We start from the raw sequence: 16012 nt of genomic DNA on the forward strand, positions 1-16012 counted from the left end.
GGAACTGCAGCCAGAATGTACCAGAATAGCTCTGGGGACCTACACACTGGAAGATGCACTGCCCTGTCAGCCAAGAAGCCTGGCTGACACAAAGCTTGTATCCTACTAAAGTAGGAGGAGGTGTGGAGAGACAGTGCTGAGCTCTGGGATGCGGGATTTGGGAAGATAATAAAAATTAAATGCAGAATCTCGTGGAGAAAATTCCAGGGGACTGCGAGGAGCTGCCCTCGAGACGCGGGTTGGCGGCTCTCCATCTCCACCTCCTCGCTTCCGTGAGGGGATGGCGCGGGGTGGGTGGGGATACCGGCTGGGCCCTCGGCCTCCTCCTCTCCACGGAGGCAGGCACAAACTGGGGTCACTGGCCCCTCCTGGCTGAGAGACCTTGGCGAAGCGACTTCATCCTTCCTAAGTGAGCTCTACAAAACGGAGGTGACTGAGTGTCATCACCTGCACGCAGCAGGCGCCCAGACACAGCAGCAGATGATGTCGTAATTCCATTTCCCACCCCGAAAGGCCTGGTGCAGCAGCTGCTTCACGGGGTGGAGTCGTGCTTTGGGAACCGGGACAGGGGCTGTGAGGGAAGTGGATGGCCAGGCCCCCCAGACACAGCCAGGATCTCCTCCGGGCCTGCCTCATCTGTGTTCCAGGTGGAGGGGGTATTCCTCTAGCCTCACAGCCCTAGAGAGCCGAGCACGTGGCACTCACCCAGGCGCTCCAGGAGCCCTGGTGCTGGCACCACAGCCCCGCAGCCAAGCACCCCGGCCTCTCTGAGCAGGGCCCAGGGCAGCGCCTGCCTTTCTTTTAAGAGTTTGGGGTGTGTGGTGGGAGGATGCTGGGCCCTGAGGACCTGCCATGGAGCATCAGGGAGGAAGCGCCCACCAGCAAGACCCCTGGTCTTCCTCCTGCCCCGCGCACTGTGTACCACGCACGGGCTGCCCTCTCCTCCCTGTTCCGAGTGGAGGAAGCAGCAGCGGGTGGGCTGTCTCTCCCGAGGGCGGAAGCTCTAAACCAGACCAAGGCATCAGCTTGGAGGTCTGCCTTTTCTTCAGAACGCTTAGCCACCGCAGCCACCACTGCACAAAACCCCTGGATGTGCTCCCAGATGTGCAGCACTGCCCCCAGGAGGGCAGGAGCTGTGGGAACTGCAGACCCTGGCCAGGGACAGTTCTCACCCAGGTTGGGTCTTCCCACTCTGCAGGGACGGGCAGGGCAGAGCAACTGCTGGCAGGCTGTCCTTTCCACCGGGGGCACCCACATGAAGGAACGAATGTTGCTTGAACCCTAAAGTCTGCCCCCTGGAGCCTCAGCCTCAGAAGGCTGAAGGCCCATGGGGGCAATTCTTGACCTTGACCTTGAGTCTCTCCCACTGAATATCTGCACTGGGCCAGGGCTTCAAGGAGAAGCCCATTGTCGGTGCTACTGCCACCCCTCCCCACCCCGCTCCGTTAAATGCACAGGCAGCCAAGTGGGCTGCATCCACCCCAGTGGTCCCCAAACTTCAGTCCCTCCGGCACCCCTCAGAGGCAATTTCACCTCGTAAATGCACCACCTATGTGCTCGCCAGCTTGGCGTTTCCCTTCAAACAGTCTCGCTTTTTAAATGAAGCTTCCATCCTACACAGCAACGTCGGTGAAGTGCAGTTTTGATGGACTAGCAATCTTTTTTCTCCTGGTACATAATAACATAAACATACAACTTTTAAAATTGTGCAAAAATCATATCACACAAACATAACACCCCCCACACCCCCCCAAATGCCAAGGAGGCTGCCACCAAGAGCCGCCACGGCGTGGGCAGGAGGGACGCGGAGTGGTCCCTGACGGCTGGTGCACAGGCCGGTCTCTCCCAGAGCTGGAGGCGAGAGCGCGGAGGAGAGAGGAGGGCAGACAGCCAATCGCTGGAAAGCATTAGCAAGTTCTTCAGATACAAGCTAGGGCTGGGGATGGGGCAGGAGGACCATTAGGGTTGGAATCTGATCTGTCAGGAGGCCCTCCTGCCTCTTAACGATGGAGGATCTGCGGATCTGTGGGCCGCAGGTGATCCTGCAGCCTGGAGGGAAGCCAAGGACAGACCCTCGGGGGCCCTGCCCTTCTCAGAGGAAGTGGGCCCAGGTGCACAGTGGCCTCAGCTGGAGGCTGCCCACTCCTCCACCACAGGGGTTCTCAAACTCCAGCATGCTGGCCACCCCAGAGGGTCTGACTCAGGGGGTCTGGGCGGAGCCCTCAAATCTTCCTTCTAACAAGTTCCCAGGTGACGACACAGATGGAGGACCACACTTTGAGAAATACTGCTCTACAGGACGGGGTCACCTGATCCTGGGAAGAGAGGATTCTGAAGTGTTGACAACTCAGAACAAACATCCCAGGATCACGAAGCCAAAGAAAAACCCCTAGGTGCAAAACTACACTGCGTGCATTCCCAACGCCCAACACAACGCACACAGAAGCAGCCACGTGGCAGGGCCCTGGTCCCTGCTGGTTCCGGAGGCCAGCCCAGACCTTTCCACTGAGATTTCTAGAAGAAACTCCATCAACAAACAATGTCACATCCAAAAAAAGACCCAGTTAAGAAACGCCAGCATGGTCTGCACTGAGTCCTGTGGGAGTGTGGCTCGCTGACTCTGCCAGCTCCTCCCTTCTTCTGATGGCCCTGTGACTCAGGATAGGGGCTGGGATTTCTTTGCACCCTTCCCACACCCCCTCACCACCCCAGGTGCAGGCAGACTAAGGGCAACAGAGGGGAAATCATTGCACTTGCCCCTAAGAACCTGGCCTAATGAACAGAGATGCATTTGCTGAAATCCTTACTGCACACTCTTGCCAGGTGGCAGGCAGGGTCAGGGGACCGGGAAGTCTGCATGGCTCTGGTCCACAGGGGCTCTCCAGTCCAGTGGCGGTGGTGATGGATGAGGAAGCAGATGGTGTATTACACTGCATTGTGCAAGGAGCTGGTACAGGGACAGGCCGGAGGGGGAGGAGCCCAGAGACACCACTCCTGCTCCAGCCTCCTCCAGGGGAGGAAGGTCGAGCCAGGTGAGGGGGAGGACATCCCGCAGAGAGAAGCCAGAGTGGAGGTGTGGCTGGACCAAAGAGGGAAATAACCGAAGTTGAGATAGAGGAGGAGGACACAGGGGACGGTGAAGGGTCTCTTGAGCCGTGCGAGGAGCTCATTCCTGCCCAGAGCAGCAGGGAAGGGCTGATGACTAATACGGTCGGCTCCTGGATTAGATACAAGCACGAGGTCCCCCGCCCTGCAGGAGTGTTCCCCGGGCTGCCTTCCATAACGATAAGTGGTTACTCTGGAGGAGGTGACCAGAGACCCCTTTGGTGGGGCAGATGGCGACCTGGCAGGCAGGGAAGGCTTCAAAGGGCAGGCAGGGCCGCCGAGGCCGAGAGGGCAGGGCTCTGACAGGAGGCTCTGCAGATGGTGCCCTTTTGGTCTCGGACACATCAAGGGCCTCGGTGGGTCCCGCCACTTGGGGGAGGCCTCTGGTATGGAAAGGTCAGCCTCAGAACCCCGAGATCACTGGGGACCAGCGACTGGGCAGGGAGTCTCTGCGCCTGCTTGGAGGGAGGGGAGCCGTACTCGTGGTGGATATGAAACCCAGCCTCACAGCCGGGCTCCTGAAGGGCGGCCAGCCACGGGCTAGGGAACCAGATTCCAGATGACAGTAAGAATGACAGCCACGCCTCGCATGGTGCTCCTCACGAGCCAGGCCCTTCTCTTAGCACTGTAAGTTCCTGAACACATCTAACCCTCACCCTACCCTAAGAGTTAATACTATTATTAACCTCATTTTCAGGATGAAGAAACTGAGGCGCAAAGAGCCTAAGTAATACTCATGGCCACACCTCCGGGAATGGCAGAATTGGGGTCAGTGACTAAATCTCCCTAAACCCTCATCACAAATTCTGTGAGTGAGGAGGGCTCTTAGAGGTCAACTGGCCCAACTCCCTTATCTTACAGAAGGGGAAACTGAGGCCCAGAGAGACTGGGTAACTTGTCCAAGGGTCCTTAGCTGGCTAGTTGCATCACGAATTGGGAACCAGAAGAATAACTTGGTGACGACACTTTAGTAGACCATGGGGCCTGGAACAGCAGGGAGAGGCCCGAGTACCCTGTTGCTGTCTGCTGGTCCACCCAGGCCCCCACTCACTGCCTCCCTTCCGTGCCTGGAGTGACCACGTGGATGTCACTCGGCACTCTAGCCTCTCACTTTCTTGCCCCTAATTCCAGTGACCTCTACCTCCAACTGCTTTAGCTGTCCACACCCAGCCAGGGCCTGGCCCCTCCATCCGTCCTCCAGCTGACTACCGCCTCCCCTCCTTCCAGCTCCCTCACCCCCACACCCTCAAGCTTCTCAGAGACTGCCAGAGCTTCACTTCCTCCAAGCGCACAGGCCACCTGCCTGCCCAGCCCTCTCCATCCCAGGCCCCATGGATCCCCCTCTCAGCAGGACCCTCCATCTTCATCACTGCCCCCACCTTTGTCTTCCACCCGGTGGAGCCCCGGTGCTGGGTCAAGGCCATCGTCCGGCTCCTCCATCCTGCTGCACCGTCACCAGGCCTGCTGAGGGCAGTCATGCCTCCGTGGGGACCGGGGCCACTCTGAGCACAGGGCTGCCACTATGAGAAGGTGTCATTTCTACCCTGATTGCTGAGCCAGTCGTGGAGCACATCAGCGTTGGCCACACACAAATCATCCGGAGGGCCTGCAAGGTTCCCTGCCGGGTCGTCTCATGAACTGTCCTCGGGGGTGGCCTGGGCATCAGGATTTTTAAAGCTCTCCAGGGGATTCTAAAATGTGCCCTGTGCACACAGGGGAATACTACTCAGCTGTATAAGAAACAAAGCACTGATACACGCCACACGGACGAAACGCAAAAACACTGTGCCAAAAAGAAGCCAGACACAAAAAAGGACATGGTACATAATTCTACTGATAAGAAATTTCCAGAAAGGGTAAAACAAGAGCAAGCAGATGAACCTGGGGCTGGGGTTGGGACCGGCTACAAAGGAGCACAGGAGGCCTTCGGAGCAAGGGGAGTTCTAAGACCGGACTGCGGCGATGGCTGCACAACCAGAGAAATTTACTAACAATAATGAAATGTACACTAACAACGAATGAATTCTACGGTATATAAATTATATCCCAATAAAGCTGTTAAAGTGGGGAAAAAAGGAAAAGTGAAAAAAAAAAACCTAGGGTATTTAAATTATATTTTCTACTAAAAAACTATTTCCCCAGTGAGTCTAATGAGCAGCCAGAGTTGAGAACCCAATGCAGGAGGCCGGACACCTACTGACCTGAGGCCATGTCTATTCCTCTCCACCCTCCACAGCCTTCGGCATGTCGCAGGCCATGTTATTACGTTTTGAGTGAACGTATGTGCTGCACTCCTGGGTGTGTCCCCAGAACAGCGGTGCAGAGAATGTCCGTTTACTGAGCACCTGCCATGCACAGGTCTTCGTTTCCGTTTTCTCCTCTAGCCCTCTCACCTCCCAGTGCCTTTGAGGTGGGGTAGATATCCCCATTTACATGAGGGAAACCAGGACCTCACTGAGGGGAAGTGAACTGCCTGGGGCCACACAGCCACTGCGTTGCCAAGCTGGGCTTACAGGTCAGCCCATCTGGTGCTAAGTCCTTCTTCTGTCGTCTCCTTTACAACTTCGATCCAGAGAGGGCAGGGCTGAGCCCACTCCAGCTTTTCCGTCCCTGTGTTCCCGTGGACCCTTGCCTGTCCTAGCAGCAGCTCTGGATCTGATACATGCAAGTCAACGAGGTGAAGTGGATGGCTGGGGTCACACAGCCACTGCCTGGCACAGCTGGGCCTGGAGATGGCACAGCTGATCCAAGTCTGGAGCAGCTTCTGGGTTACCAGGCACCAGCCTTGAATCTCAGCCATGGGGGGCTCGAAGGAGCAACTGGTCCCAAGGTGGGCTGGCCCTCAGCCCTCCACCACTCAGTCCTAATGTAAGCAGCTCAGGGGACAAAGGTTTTCCCCAAGCCCCCTTCAACTCCAGGACTCCTTTCATTTGACATTCCTTCCAGTGCACCAGTCCGGAACAGAAGTGCTTGACGCTGCTGATCGACCAGTTTCATAAAAGGAATCCAGTTTCCTCTGCACTCCCGAAAGCTGTTAGCCCCTGGCGAGCTTCCAGGGCCTGCGCTCCAGCGACGCAGCCCAGACATCGGGAGAGGCACACTGAAGCCCTTGGGCACGGAGAGGAGTCAGCTGGGCTGAGAGACTTCAATCAAGAGGCGTTCTTGCCAGCAGTGCCACCAAGCAAGATCCTGTCCCCAGAAAAGAGGTTTCCCACTGAGAAGCCCTGAAAGGCAGCCCAGGGCCCCGAGGCAGCTGTGCGGGACGGAGATGTGGTACCCAACTGTCGATACCTGACCAGCGAGGATGGTGCAGTGGAGAAAACACCGGCCAACAGTCAGAGGGCGGGCTTCCAGCGTCGGCTGGGCTCCTCAGAGGCAGTGCCCTGGCAGGAGGCCAGCCACACTCTGTGAGCCTCAGTTTCCTCATCTGTAAGATGGGAACCATAGGCCCTCCCTACAGGGCAACTGGCTGTGAGAGTGGGGGCCTATAAGCACCCAGCCAAGTCAGGGCTGGTCATTCATCCTCTGTAGACCAAGGCTTTCGGGTTTTCAAACCTCTGAGGCCACACGCAGGCAACTCCCATGTGACCACAGGAAGTGATGGAGGGAAAGAGGGAGCCATGGCAAGTCTGGACTGGGAGTCAGATGCCAGGAGTCAGTCCTGACTTTTCTGTGAACAATCTTTTATGACTTCAGACCGAGGAACTTTGAAACCCTAACTTTGTTCCTTCCCCTCTCTGGGTCTCAGTTTCCCCTTCTGTACAATGCGGAGGTCGGACGAGGGGTCTCAAGGGCCCTTCAGGCTCTGACAGCAAAGACTGTTTTGGAAACAAGCAGGTCCCTCCACACCACAGCAGAGTTCGCTGTTAATGGGGCCGCAGGACTGGCCCTCCCCACCCGCCCCATCAACCTGTGCGACACTCATCTTAGAACACTGGTTGCTGCTGTATAAAGGGCAATCTTCCCGCAAAAGCCTCTTCAGCGTTTGGCAATGACTCACTCCCACCGGGGGTCAAGCGCCCTTTGTGCCTCTCCCTGGGGGCTGAGGGACAGAGAGGTGGGAAGATGAGGACCAGGCCTGCATGGAAGAGCTCGCCTCGCTTGGATAACCACAGACGGTGGGGCCAAACACTTCAGCTTTTCAAGCACCTCTGAAAACATCCCTCTCTGCGTGAACTTCACAGTTTACAAAGCTCTTTCAAGTCCATGACTCATTTGATTTTGGCAAGAACCCTGCGGGAAAGGCATGGGAAGGGTTATTGTCCCCATTTTACAGGGGCGGAAACCACAGCTCAGAGAAGTGAGGCGATTTCTCCAAGGTCGCACAGCCAACGCATTGAATGGCCTCTCCTCCCCATAGGAGAGCAGGAGCAGAGCCGCAGGAAGGTGAGCGCAGAGCTGGAGTGGAACTGGGTGTGACTCCCAGCCCTGCTCTGCCCCGCCTTCCTTGCCACTGGCTCTGCTCTGCCGGGAGGGGCTCGTCCTCTGACTCCTCGCTCTGAGCTCCACAGCTGCCTCCACGTCGCCTCCCCACACGCTCACAGGTGCTTCCTCTTGGGCTGCTGCGCACACCTGGAATGTCTGGCCTTGTTGGGAGGCTCCAGGTGTCAAGCGCACACGTGGGAGGAGAGAGGAAAGTAGGAGCCATAAGGAGAGCAGGGCAAAAGACGAGACCATTTTGCACGCATCCGAGTGGGGAAAACTTTAAACATTTGGTAATATCCACTGTAGTAGGGATGTGTGGAAATGGTCTTTTCAAATGCCATTGGTGGAACCAGAAATTAGGACAGCTTTTCTGGAGGTCAGTTTCTCTATTTTAAACGACCCAGTCATTCCACTTCCAGAAATCTACTACAAAGATGCACACTGAGGCAGGAAGGCGTTGGCTGTCATATCAAAAAGCTGTGAACACCCATGGGGGGCTGGTTCAAGAAATTACCATCTCTCCGTCTGACAGAACACTACGGCCCACTAATGAGAACGCGGCCAGTCAAAAGCTCTAAGACCTGTTGTAAATTGAAAAAAGCCAAATCTATAGTATGAAGTCATTTGGGTTTAAACAAATAAATTGAAAAAGCTCTGGGCACATGAACACTACGCTGAAAGCAGGGGTCATGGGAGAGAATGCGGGTAAAGCCTCCCTTTCACTTCTCTACTGTATAAATTTTGGCATTCTTTTTTGCAAAAAAAAAAACAAAAACAAAAACCTGAAATCACCATGTATGATGTTTGTAAGCAATTAAAACAAACAAACAAACCCCACCCCATCCACGGGTACACTGGAGTCTGCGTTCCTAGTGCGGCTCCCCCCAGAACTCTCCTCGCAGCACAAGTGCTGCGGGCCCCACATCACGATTTTAGACGCTCACTGCAGCCTCGGCGACAACAAAGCTACAGGGCAGCGACTGGACAAGCCACACCGTTTAGCGGAAAGGGAGGGGTTCCCTCCTGAGCCATCCGCGGTGGAGGGTGTCTCCCGTCCCACGCACGGTCGAATTCCTCCGCCCCCAGCCCTATTTTGTCCATGGCAAAACGGCTTTGCTCCTGCTAATAAAAGCAGGCTTCAGAGCCCCGCGACATTCCCCAGCCCCGATCAAGCCCGACAGCCCGGTGCCCGGAGACGCCCGCAGCCAGCAGGCGGGTGAGGACGGCCCCGGGGACACACCTCGGAGAACCTCTGCACGTCCTGCGTCAGCGTGCCCACTCGCTTCCAGTGGTAGTGTTTCAGCAGCTTCAGGATGGCGGGGTTCACCGCGTTGTCCGACGGCACCGTCCGAAAGAAATAAGGGTACTTTTTCTTATCAGCCAGGACAGGTGTGGTCGCAGCAAACGAGAGCTGGAAAACACAAGAGAGACACGCTTTCACTGGCGGGCCGCACGGCTGAGCCCTGGGTCCTTCCGAGCGGAAGAGAGACCTTCAGTTCTGACTCGGGGCAGAAACACACGGGGCAAGGTGTTTTTTTAAGGCTTTTCATCGTAAAAAGTAATATGTTATAATTGAAGAGAAGGATTTAAAAAATGCACAAGGAGAAAGAGGGAAAAAATGGGCCAACAATGTACCCCTCCCCAAAGAACCACTATTAATGTTGTATTCTATTTCTGGTTCTTTGTGCACAGCAATTTTTTTAAAAAAGGTTCTTGAGATCATTCTACATACACAATTGAACTGTTCCGCCCCCCCCACAAGCGTTCAACCATCCTGTTAAAAACTCCTTGTAAGCATTTTAATAGCTGCATAATATTCCAGAATATGAACATATCATAATTTACTGAATCATCTCTAATTTGGGGGCATTTAGACTGTTTCTAATTTGTCATTATTGTCATATTCGTCCACAAGCATCCTTGTGCACAGCATTTTTTTTCTCTCTGTTTCAGGCTATTTCTGTAGGATAGTCTGTGATAGAAAATTTCCCAGATAAAGGATGTGAGCTTTTAAAAACTTGAGAATTATTTCCAAAAAGGATTGTATCAATTTATACACCCACTAGCCAGGTATAATTAGAGGGCCAAGTTCACCACATTTTTGTCAACAGAGGGAAATAAAACATTTTCCTATCTAATTTCATAATGATTTATCACTGAAAACCTGAGTCATATTGCATTGGTTATGTTTGATGTGGAACCCTTTCCACGCGGTTGTTAACCAGCAGTCCGTCCTGTTTTAGAAATTGCTTTCTCATGCCTTTTGTTGATTTTTGAGTGGGATTCTGACGCTTCTCTTGCTGAGTTTAATGAAGACGTCTACATGGATGGCGTTCAAACGCAGGCCATCACCGCTGCCGCCAACACCCCAGATGGTTTGCTCTTATATTTTGTGTGTGTGTATTTTAATTTACACTCAGTAGTCAAATCTGTCCATCTTTCCCTTCATCATTTCCTCTTTTTCTTTTAAGTGCCAGTGAGTTGTTAAATTGAATTCTAATTATCTGCCCTACAAGGCCCAGCTTAAATGTCACCTCTTCCATGACATTTCCTCTGATCTCTGCTCTCCCTTCCCCTCAGCCTTGTCCCCAGAAAGAGGTTAGCACACTTTTTGATCTTTGCAGTGTGATGGTGGGAAAACAGTAGCCTGTAGTTCTAATTTGCATTTACCTTATTCTGAGCGAGTTTGAGCACCTCTTCCTAGGTTTAAGAGCCATCTGCAGTTTCTCTCTGGAAACTGTTCACGTGCTTTGCCTGTTTTCCAATTTGACTCGTAGCCTTTTTTATCACTTGGTAGAAGTGGTCTTGATATTAAGGAAATTAGCCCTTTGTAATATAAGTTGCTAATTTTTCCCCTAGTTTGTACTTTTTCTTTTGATGTTTCTTATAGTGTATTTTGCCATAGAGAAGATTTTTTTTAATGTGGTTGAATTTATCAATTTTTTTCTCTTATGTCTTCAAGGTTTTGTGTCATATTTAGAAAGGCCTTTCCCACTCTGAGGTTATAAAAGGATCCCTCTGTGGTTTCTTCTCATCTGTCATTCCCGCCCCCCCCTCCCCGCCCCGTTCCTCTCTCCCTCCCTCCCTTCATTCTTTCTTTCCTTCCTTCTTTTGTTTCATTTAAATCTTTGATGCAGAGAGCACATGGCTGAAGGAAGCTCACTCTTTGCTGCCACCAGCTTTTTCCCCAAACCCTTGCTGTCCCTGTAGCAAGTAAAGATCTAACACATCCCAGAGTCCAGTTTCAGCATCCAGGGAAGTACCATCCTGGTACCCGCAGGCCCCTGCTAAGGAGGCTCTGCTGCCTCTCCTGTCACCTGAGAAAACACTCCTTCTTTCCCCCCAAGACTTTGGGAGAGCGGGGCAGTGGCAGTCTTGTCCCTTTTCCTGGTCTGGCTCATAAGGGAGACAGCCTGCGTCCATCAGCAGCCTCAGCAGGTCCCATCTGTAATAGTTGAACACACAGTAGCCCGTCAGCTGTCACCTGAAGCTAGAAAGCACCTATAGGATCCAATTTCTAAGATCCCCACAGAGACAGGGACGTCATCCCAAGACTGGTAAAGGTCACCGGTAGAATGGCTGTTAAACAAAATTCTGGGTAGAATAAGGACCAAAGGGAAGAACCTACAGAGAGCAAAATCTCAGCTGGACACAGTGAGGAACCCTCACATTCAGAGTTGTCCACCCGTGGAAGGCCTGCATCAGAAGTAGTGAGATGCCTGTGTCTGGAGGTGTGCAAATGGAGGCTGGACCGTGACCTAACAAGAACACAGAGTGGCTTCAAGGTGACTGTGAACTCCCCGAAAACTGTACGAAGAAGCTTGTGTGGGCGTCTCTGTGCATACAGACGTACATTTTTCCAAAAAAGGATCCATGGCTTCCTCAGATCCATCAGGCCACACGAGGTCGGCACGCCTGCCTGCAGGTGAGATTCAGGCCCCACAGCGAGCGCAAGAAATAGACGCTCCCTACTGTCCCCTCCACCTAGTGTCCGTGATCCTTCTTGCAGGATGAAAGCAACACTTCAAGCCTCCTCCAGTCCCCAGTGCAAGAAGGAGCTGTTAGACATGTCGGGAGCAACTATTTCAGGGCTCGGGATGCACATGTGCCATCGCATCCCCCCAAATGCTTATCTAATACAATTTGGAAAATATTAGTCTTCTGATGTGCTTTCTGAGTCACACTCTGGTTCATACTTTCCGTTATTGTCCCATTAGTCCCAGGTCCACAATTAACTGCTGCCCGAACAACCTCATATGTTTGCCCTGTAGGTAATTGCGGTGGTCACTGTTCAGTGAATAAATGGCCCATTGTGTTTACAACGGGCTTGGAGTACAATATATGCCTTGGGGCTAAATCATCTTGGGTACAAAATATTAACTGGCAGTGGCGTTTTCAGCATCATTTGAGGTCATGCACGCTTTGATTAGATTGCGTTGCCTGGCTGTTCCTCTGGCTTTAGCCTCCTAAAACTTTCTTTCCTGGGCAAGGACTGCAGGGGCCTCGTGGCGCTGCTGAACTGGAGGAACCTGAGAAAGCATCTCGCTCTGGGCTTCTCCACCCCGGCTGCACACTAGAGTCACTTGGGGAGATTTTTAAAAATATTGTTGACTAGGTCCCACTCCAAACCAATGGAATCAGGATCTCTGGGCATCGAGCCCAGGCATCAGTATTATTTAAAAACTTTCCAGGTGATTATAATGCCCAGTGAGGTTCAGAACCACTAACACAGTTGAACACCCCTAGTTCTGAATAAGCAGACTGAGGCCCAGAAATGGGGAGGTATCGAGATAGCTGCCATAGCCAACAGGAGGTAGAGGCAGGCCTCGAATCAGGTCCAGAGGGCTCTAACACCACTGCTCTTTCTCCCCTTGACCACTGCCCACCTGCCTCCTACGTGCGTGCCAGGCCTTGCTCCCCAGCACCATCACTCAGCATCTGGGGACACCAGGCCTGTAGCATTAGTACCCTAAGTGGAAGACCCAACCCATCTGGGCTCTCCTGCCTTATTTCGCACAACCAAGTTCATTTCTAAACAGACTGTGTTTGAGGATCCAACTTAATCCCTAACCAAGAATTTATTTCAAAGAATATGTTTAAATTTATTTTATGGTTTTGCTATCATTTCCAGTTTTATTGCATTGTTTGAGAATTTGGCATGTACAGTGCCTGCTTTTGGAATTTATTGAGATTTTCCTTGTGGCCTATCATACAATAAATTTTTGTAAAAAGTCACATGGTGGCTGGAAAAGAAGATGCAGTCTCAAGTTGTAAGCTAGAAAATTCTTTATCAGACTTCTTATGCCTAAGAGATATAATCAAACTAATTACATTATAATCATGTGCTTTGTATTTCTGTTTACTCGATCTATCAAAGCTTGAGGGGTTAAATTTTTCTCTATCCTCTCTGACAATTTCTCCATGTATTTCAAGGGTTTTTGCTTTATATGCTTTGGTTTTATGTTATTTTGAGCATAAATGTTCATTAGAATTATATCTTTCTTTTTCAGCAATGTATACCTAGCGTATATAATTCAGCAATGTATTCCTTGCCCAGTGCAAATAGCGGGCACTTAACAGATAATCATTGAGTGAATTGAGGATTAAAACATTTATCAAGGTAAAATAAACCCCTTTGTCATTTTATTTCTGTTCATTTTATATCTTGCTTGATAGCAATATTGAATTAATTTCTTGCTCGATATTAATATTGAAACCTGTACTTTATTTTTGCTTGAAATTGCCTGCCACAGCTCTGATCCTCCTTTTATTTGTCTTCTATTAAGATTGTCTTTAAGTACATTTCTTGAAAAGAGCACATGAATGGATTTTAAAATGTATGTGCTCGTTGCTGTAATAAATACTTGGTTTTCCATTTCTCGTCTTTTTGGCAGTCTTACTCTTTTTTTAATGCTTCCTTTCTCTTGCCTTTGGTACTCAGACTAATTATCTACTCTTCTCCATTCTGGATATATTAATCTTGCTTCTTGTCTCAACATGCTGGAGTAGCTTTAGACTCTGAAGGGCAAGTGGCCAAAAACTTGCTAACCCTCTGCTGCCTTGACACATGGTAGAATTTAGCTGGGTATACAATTCTTGGGCTAACACTTTTCCCCTTTGAAACTACAAAGTGATGCAGAGGAGAAATCTGGGGCTAATTTGATTGTTGTTCACTTTTAGGTGTCTGGTTGTCTCTGCCTGGATGCCTGAAGAATTTTTTTCTTTATTCTTAGAATTCGAAAAACTTGCCAAGATAGATCTGGGTGTGGCACCCACTCCCACTATATATTTATATAGGATTATATATAATATTATATTTATTTTATTCATATATATTCTTGTCTCCCCTCCCGAATGCTTGATTTTCTGTGTGTTGTCTTTTCATTCTCCAATTCCATATCTGTCATATTTTCTTCCATGCTTTCATCTCTTGGTCCTTCTCCTCTGCATTCCACAAGAGCATCTCAATCTATTCCGTCTCTTTTATTATAGGGCATGTGCATATCCAGTTTCACTAATGTCTGGTAAGGTGGCGGGATCACCCATAGTCCCAGCAGCAGGGCACAAGGCTTCTCATTTCTGCACACCCTGGCCAGTATTTGGTATTACCTGACTTTCTCCTTTTTGCTAATCTTTCAGGGATGAGGTGGCAGCCCTTGACTGCAATGAGGTTGAGTAGCTGCACATTAACAAGTTAGTCATTCATGTTCTTTGTTCTGTGAGTTTGCTGATTGGCTTTTCAGCAGCCTCGATTTGAAGTTTTATTGTCCCTGACATGTTTTTATTATGTTATTGACATTTTCAGTTTCCTAGGAATTTCTTATGATCACATCCCTTTTCGTCCCATCCTCTTATCTCAGGCTATTTCATAGAGACCATGTTTTTTCTGCATATGATTGAGAATGGCCAACGTCCTTCCAAAATTTTCTTCTTTACTCCACAGTAGATCATTTTCAGAGGTGGTCTCTTCCTCTGCTTCTTCTGGGTGGTATGCACTTTGATTATATTTGCAGTACTTTTCAAAGGCTCAGTATTAGGTGTTTTCAATGTATTCATCCTCAAAAGCAAGGCAGGTCTTTTCAGACATGGTTTATCAAAAGACACAATATGTGGATTGCCCTTGGCCCTGTTTCCTGTCTATGTACATTATAATTGAACATTTTTCTCAGAAAACTAGAAAACAGTATTTGAGTGCAGTTTTTGGTGTCCACTAGACTCTCACCTTATGCTGTTCTACATTAACGAGGTGACATCTTTACCCTTAGTGCCTGATACTCCAGAGCAACACAGTACATTAAATTCCCATCATGCACTGCTGCCAAGGATTGTCTTTCTTGCTCATTGAACTTTACTTGCAAGGTTTCTGCTTCCCAGAATGCAGTGCACTCCTAGTGTCCTCCTGTCCTCTTCCTATCCAGCTCTTTTTAGGAATTTGTAGCTCTGAATTTAGAAATATAGACAAGAATGAAGAGAAAAAAGCGTCTTGGTTGCTTCAAAGATCAGCACCTGTGAATAGAGGTGTAGCTGTCCAGTTTTCTGATTGGTAAGGCCCTGGGTCTCTAACTCAGTCTATGGGGAGAGAGGGAAAGCCCACCCATTGTTTTTCAGGACCATTGTTATTTTATGGGGCAAGGTTTGAAGCGCCAGGAGGCAAAGTTTAGTAGGATTTTATCAATCCAGTACCATATCCTTTATAATCAATGACGCTTCCAAACATCTAGAAGGTCAGTGAGTCTCAGAGCCCCGTGGCTCTCTGAAATAAGAATTACTGTCCGTTTTACAGCCGAAGAAACCATGGCCCAGAAAGGTGGGTTGCAGCTGTGCAAGGTCGGCATGGAAATACAGAGCTGGCCTTTCACCTCGTGTGCAGTTCTTCAGCCAGCTCTGAGTTGTCCGTCCCGGGTGAGACGGGACAATGGTCCAGGGCTGGTTCCTTCCTCCGAGACCCAGCAGCACAGGAGAAGACAGCTTATTCGAAGGCTCCCAGAGTCTCTCGAACAGCAAGTTCCCATGGCGGGCCTGGCCGGTCCTGGGAGATTCTGGGGGCCACACCCTTAACCGGCAGAGTGGGTTGGGAAGAGAGCCATCAGCACCGCTCTGTGGAAGCTCCAGCCTGCCATGGAGTCCTTTGTGAGTTCAGGGTCTGCATTCTGAACCGCGACTAGCTGTAACATTAAGCGCCCACATGCCGAGAGAAGTGGAGAGCTGAGGCCACCACAAGGCCACCCTGGGGACCTGGGAAACCAGGCTTAACCCTGGCTCTGTGACTGCGAGAACAAGGGAAAATCAGTTCTTCAGGGCGTCTGCTTTTCTCATCTCTGAAAATGACGGATTGGACCACAGATTCCAAAGGTTCCTTGTAACTGTGCAATTCTATGCTTCCCTCTCTAACCATCAAGGAAAATGATTAAGGAGTTTGTTAGTTTTGTGTGGGTGTGTTTCATTTGATCTGATTTATTCAGATAATTGCCGCTGTGTCTCA

At 50.5% G+C, this 16012-nt stretch overlaps 1 protein-coding gene across 1 annotated transcript in view; it reads right to left on the reverse strand.

Moving 5' to 3' along the window:
* The window catches only part of GABBR2 (gamma-aminobutyric acid type B receptor subunit 2), a 328536-nt gene that overhangs the window by 186203 nt on the left and 126321 nt on the right, over positions 1-16012 (reverse strand). Inside the window, exon 3 of the mRNA XM_046672560.1 lies at positions 8771-8941. Coding sequence (XP_046528516.1) covers positions 8771-8941 — 171 coding nt within the window. The remainder of the gene's footprint in view (positions 1-8770; positions 8942-16012) is intronic.

Source organism: Equus quagga, chromosome 1, assembly GCF_021613505.1.
Source record: "Equus quagga isolate Etosha38 chromosome 1, UCLA_HA_Equagga_1.0, whole genome shotgun sequence".
NCBI classification, from domain to species: domain Eukaryota; kingdom Metazoa; phylum Chordata; class Mammalia; order Perissodactyla; family Equidae; genus Equus; species Equus quagga.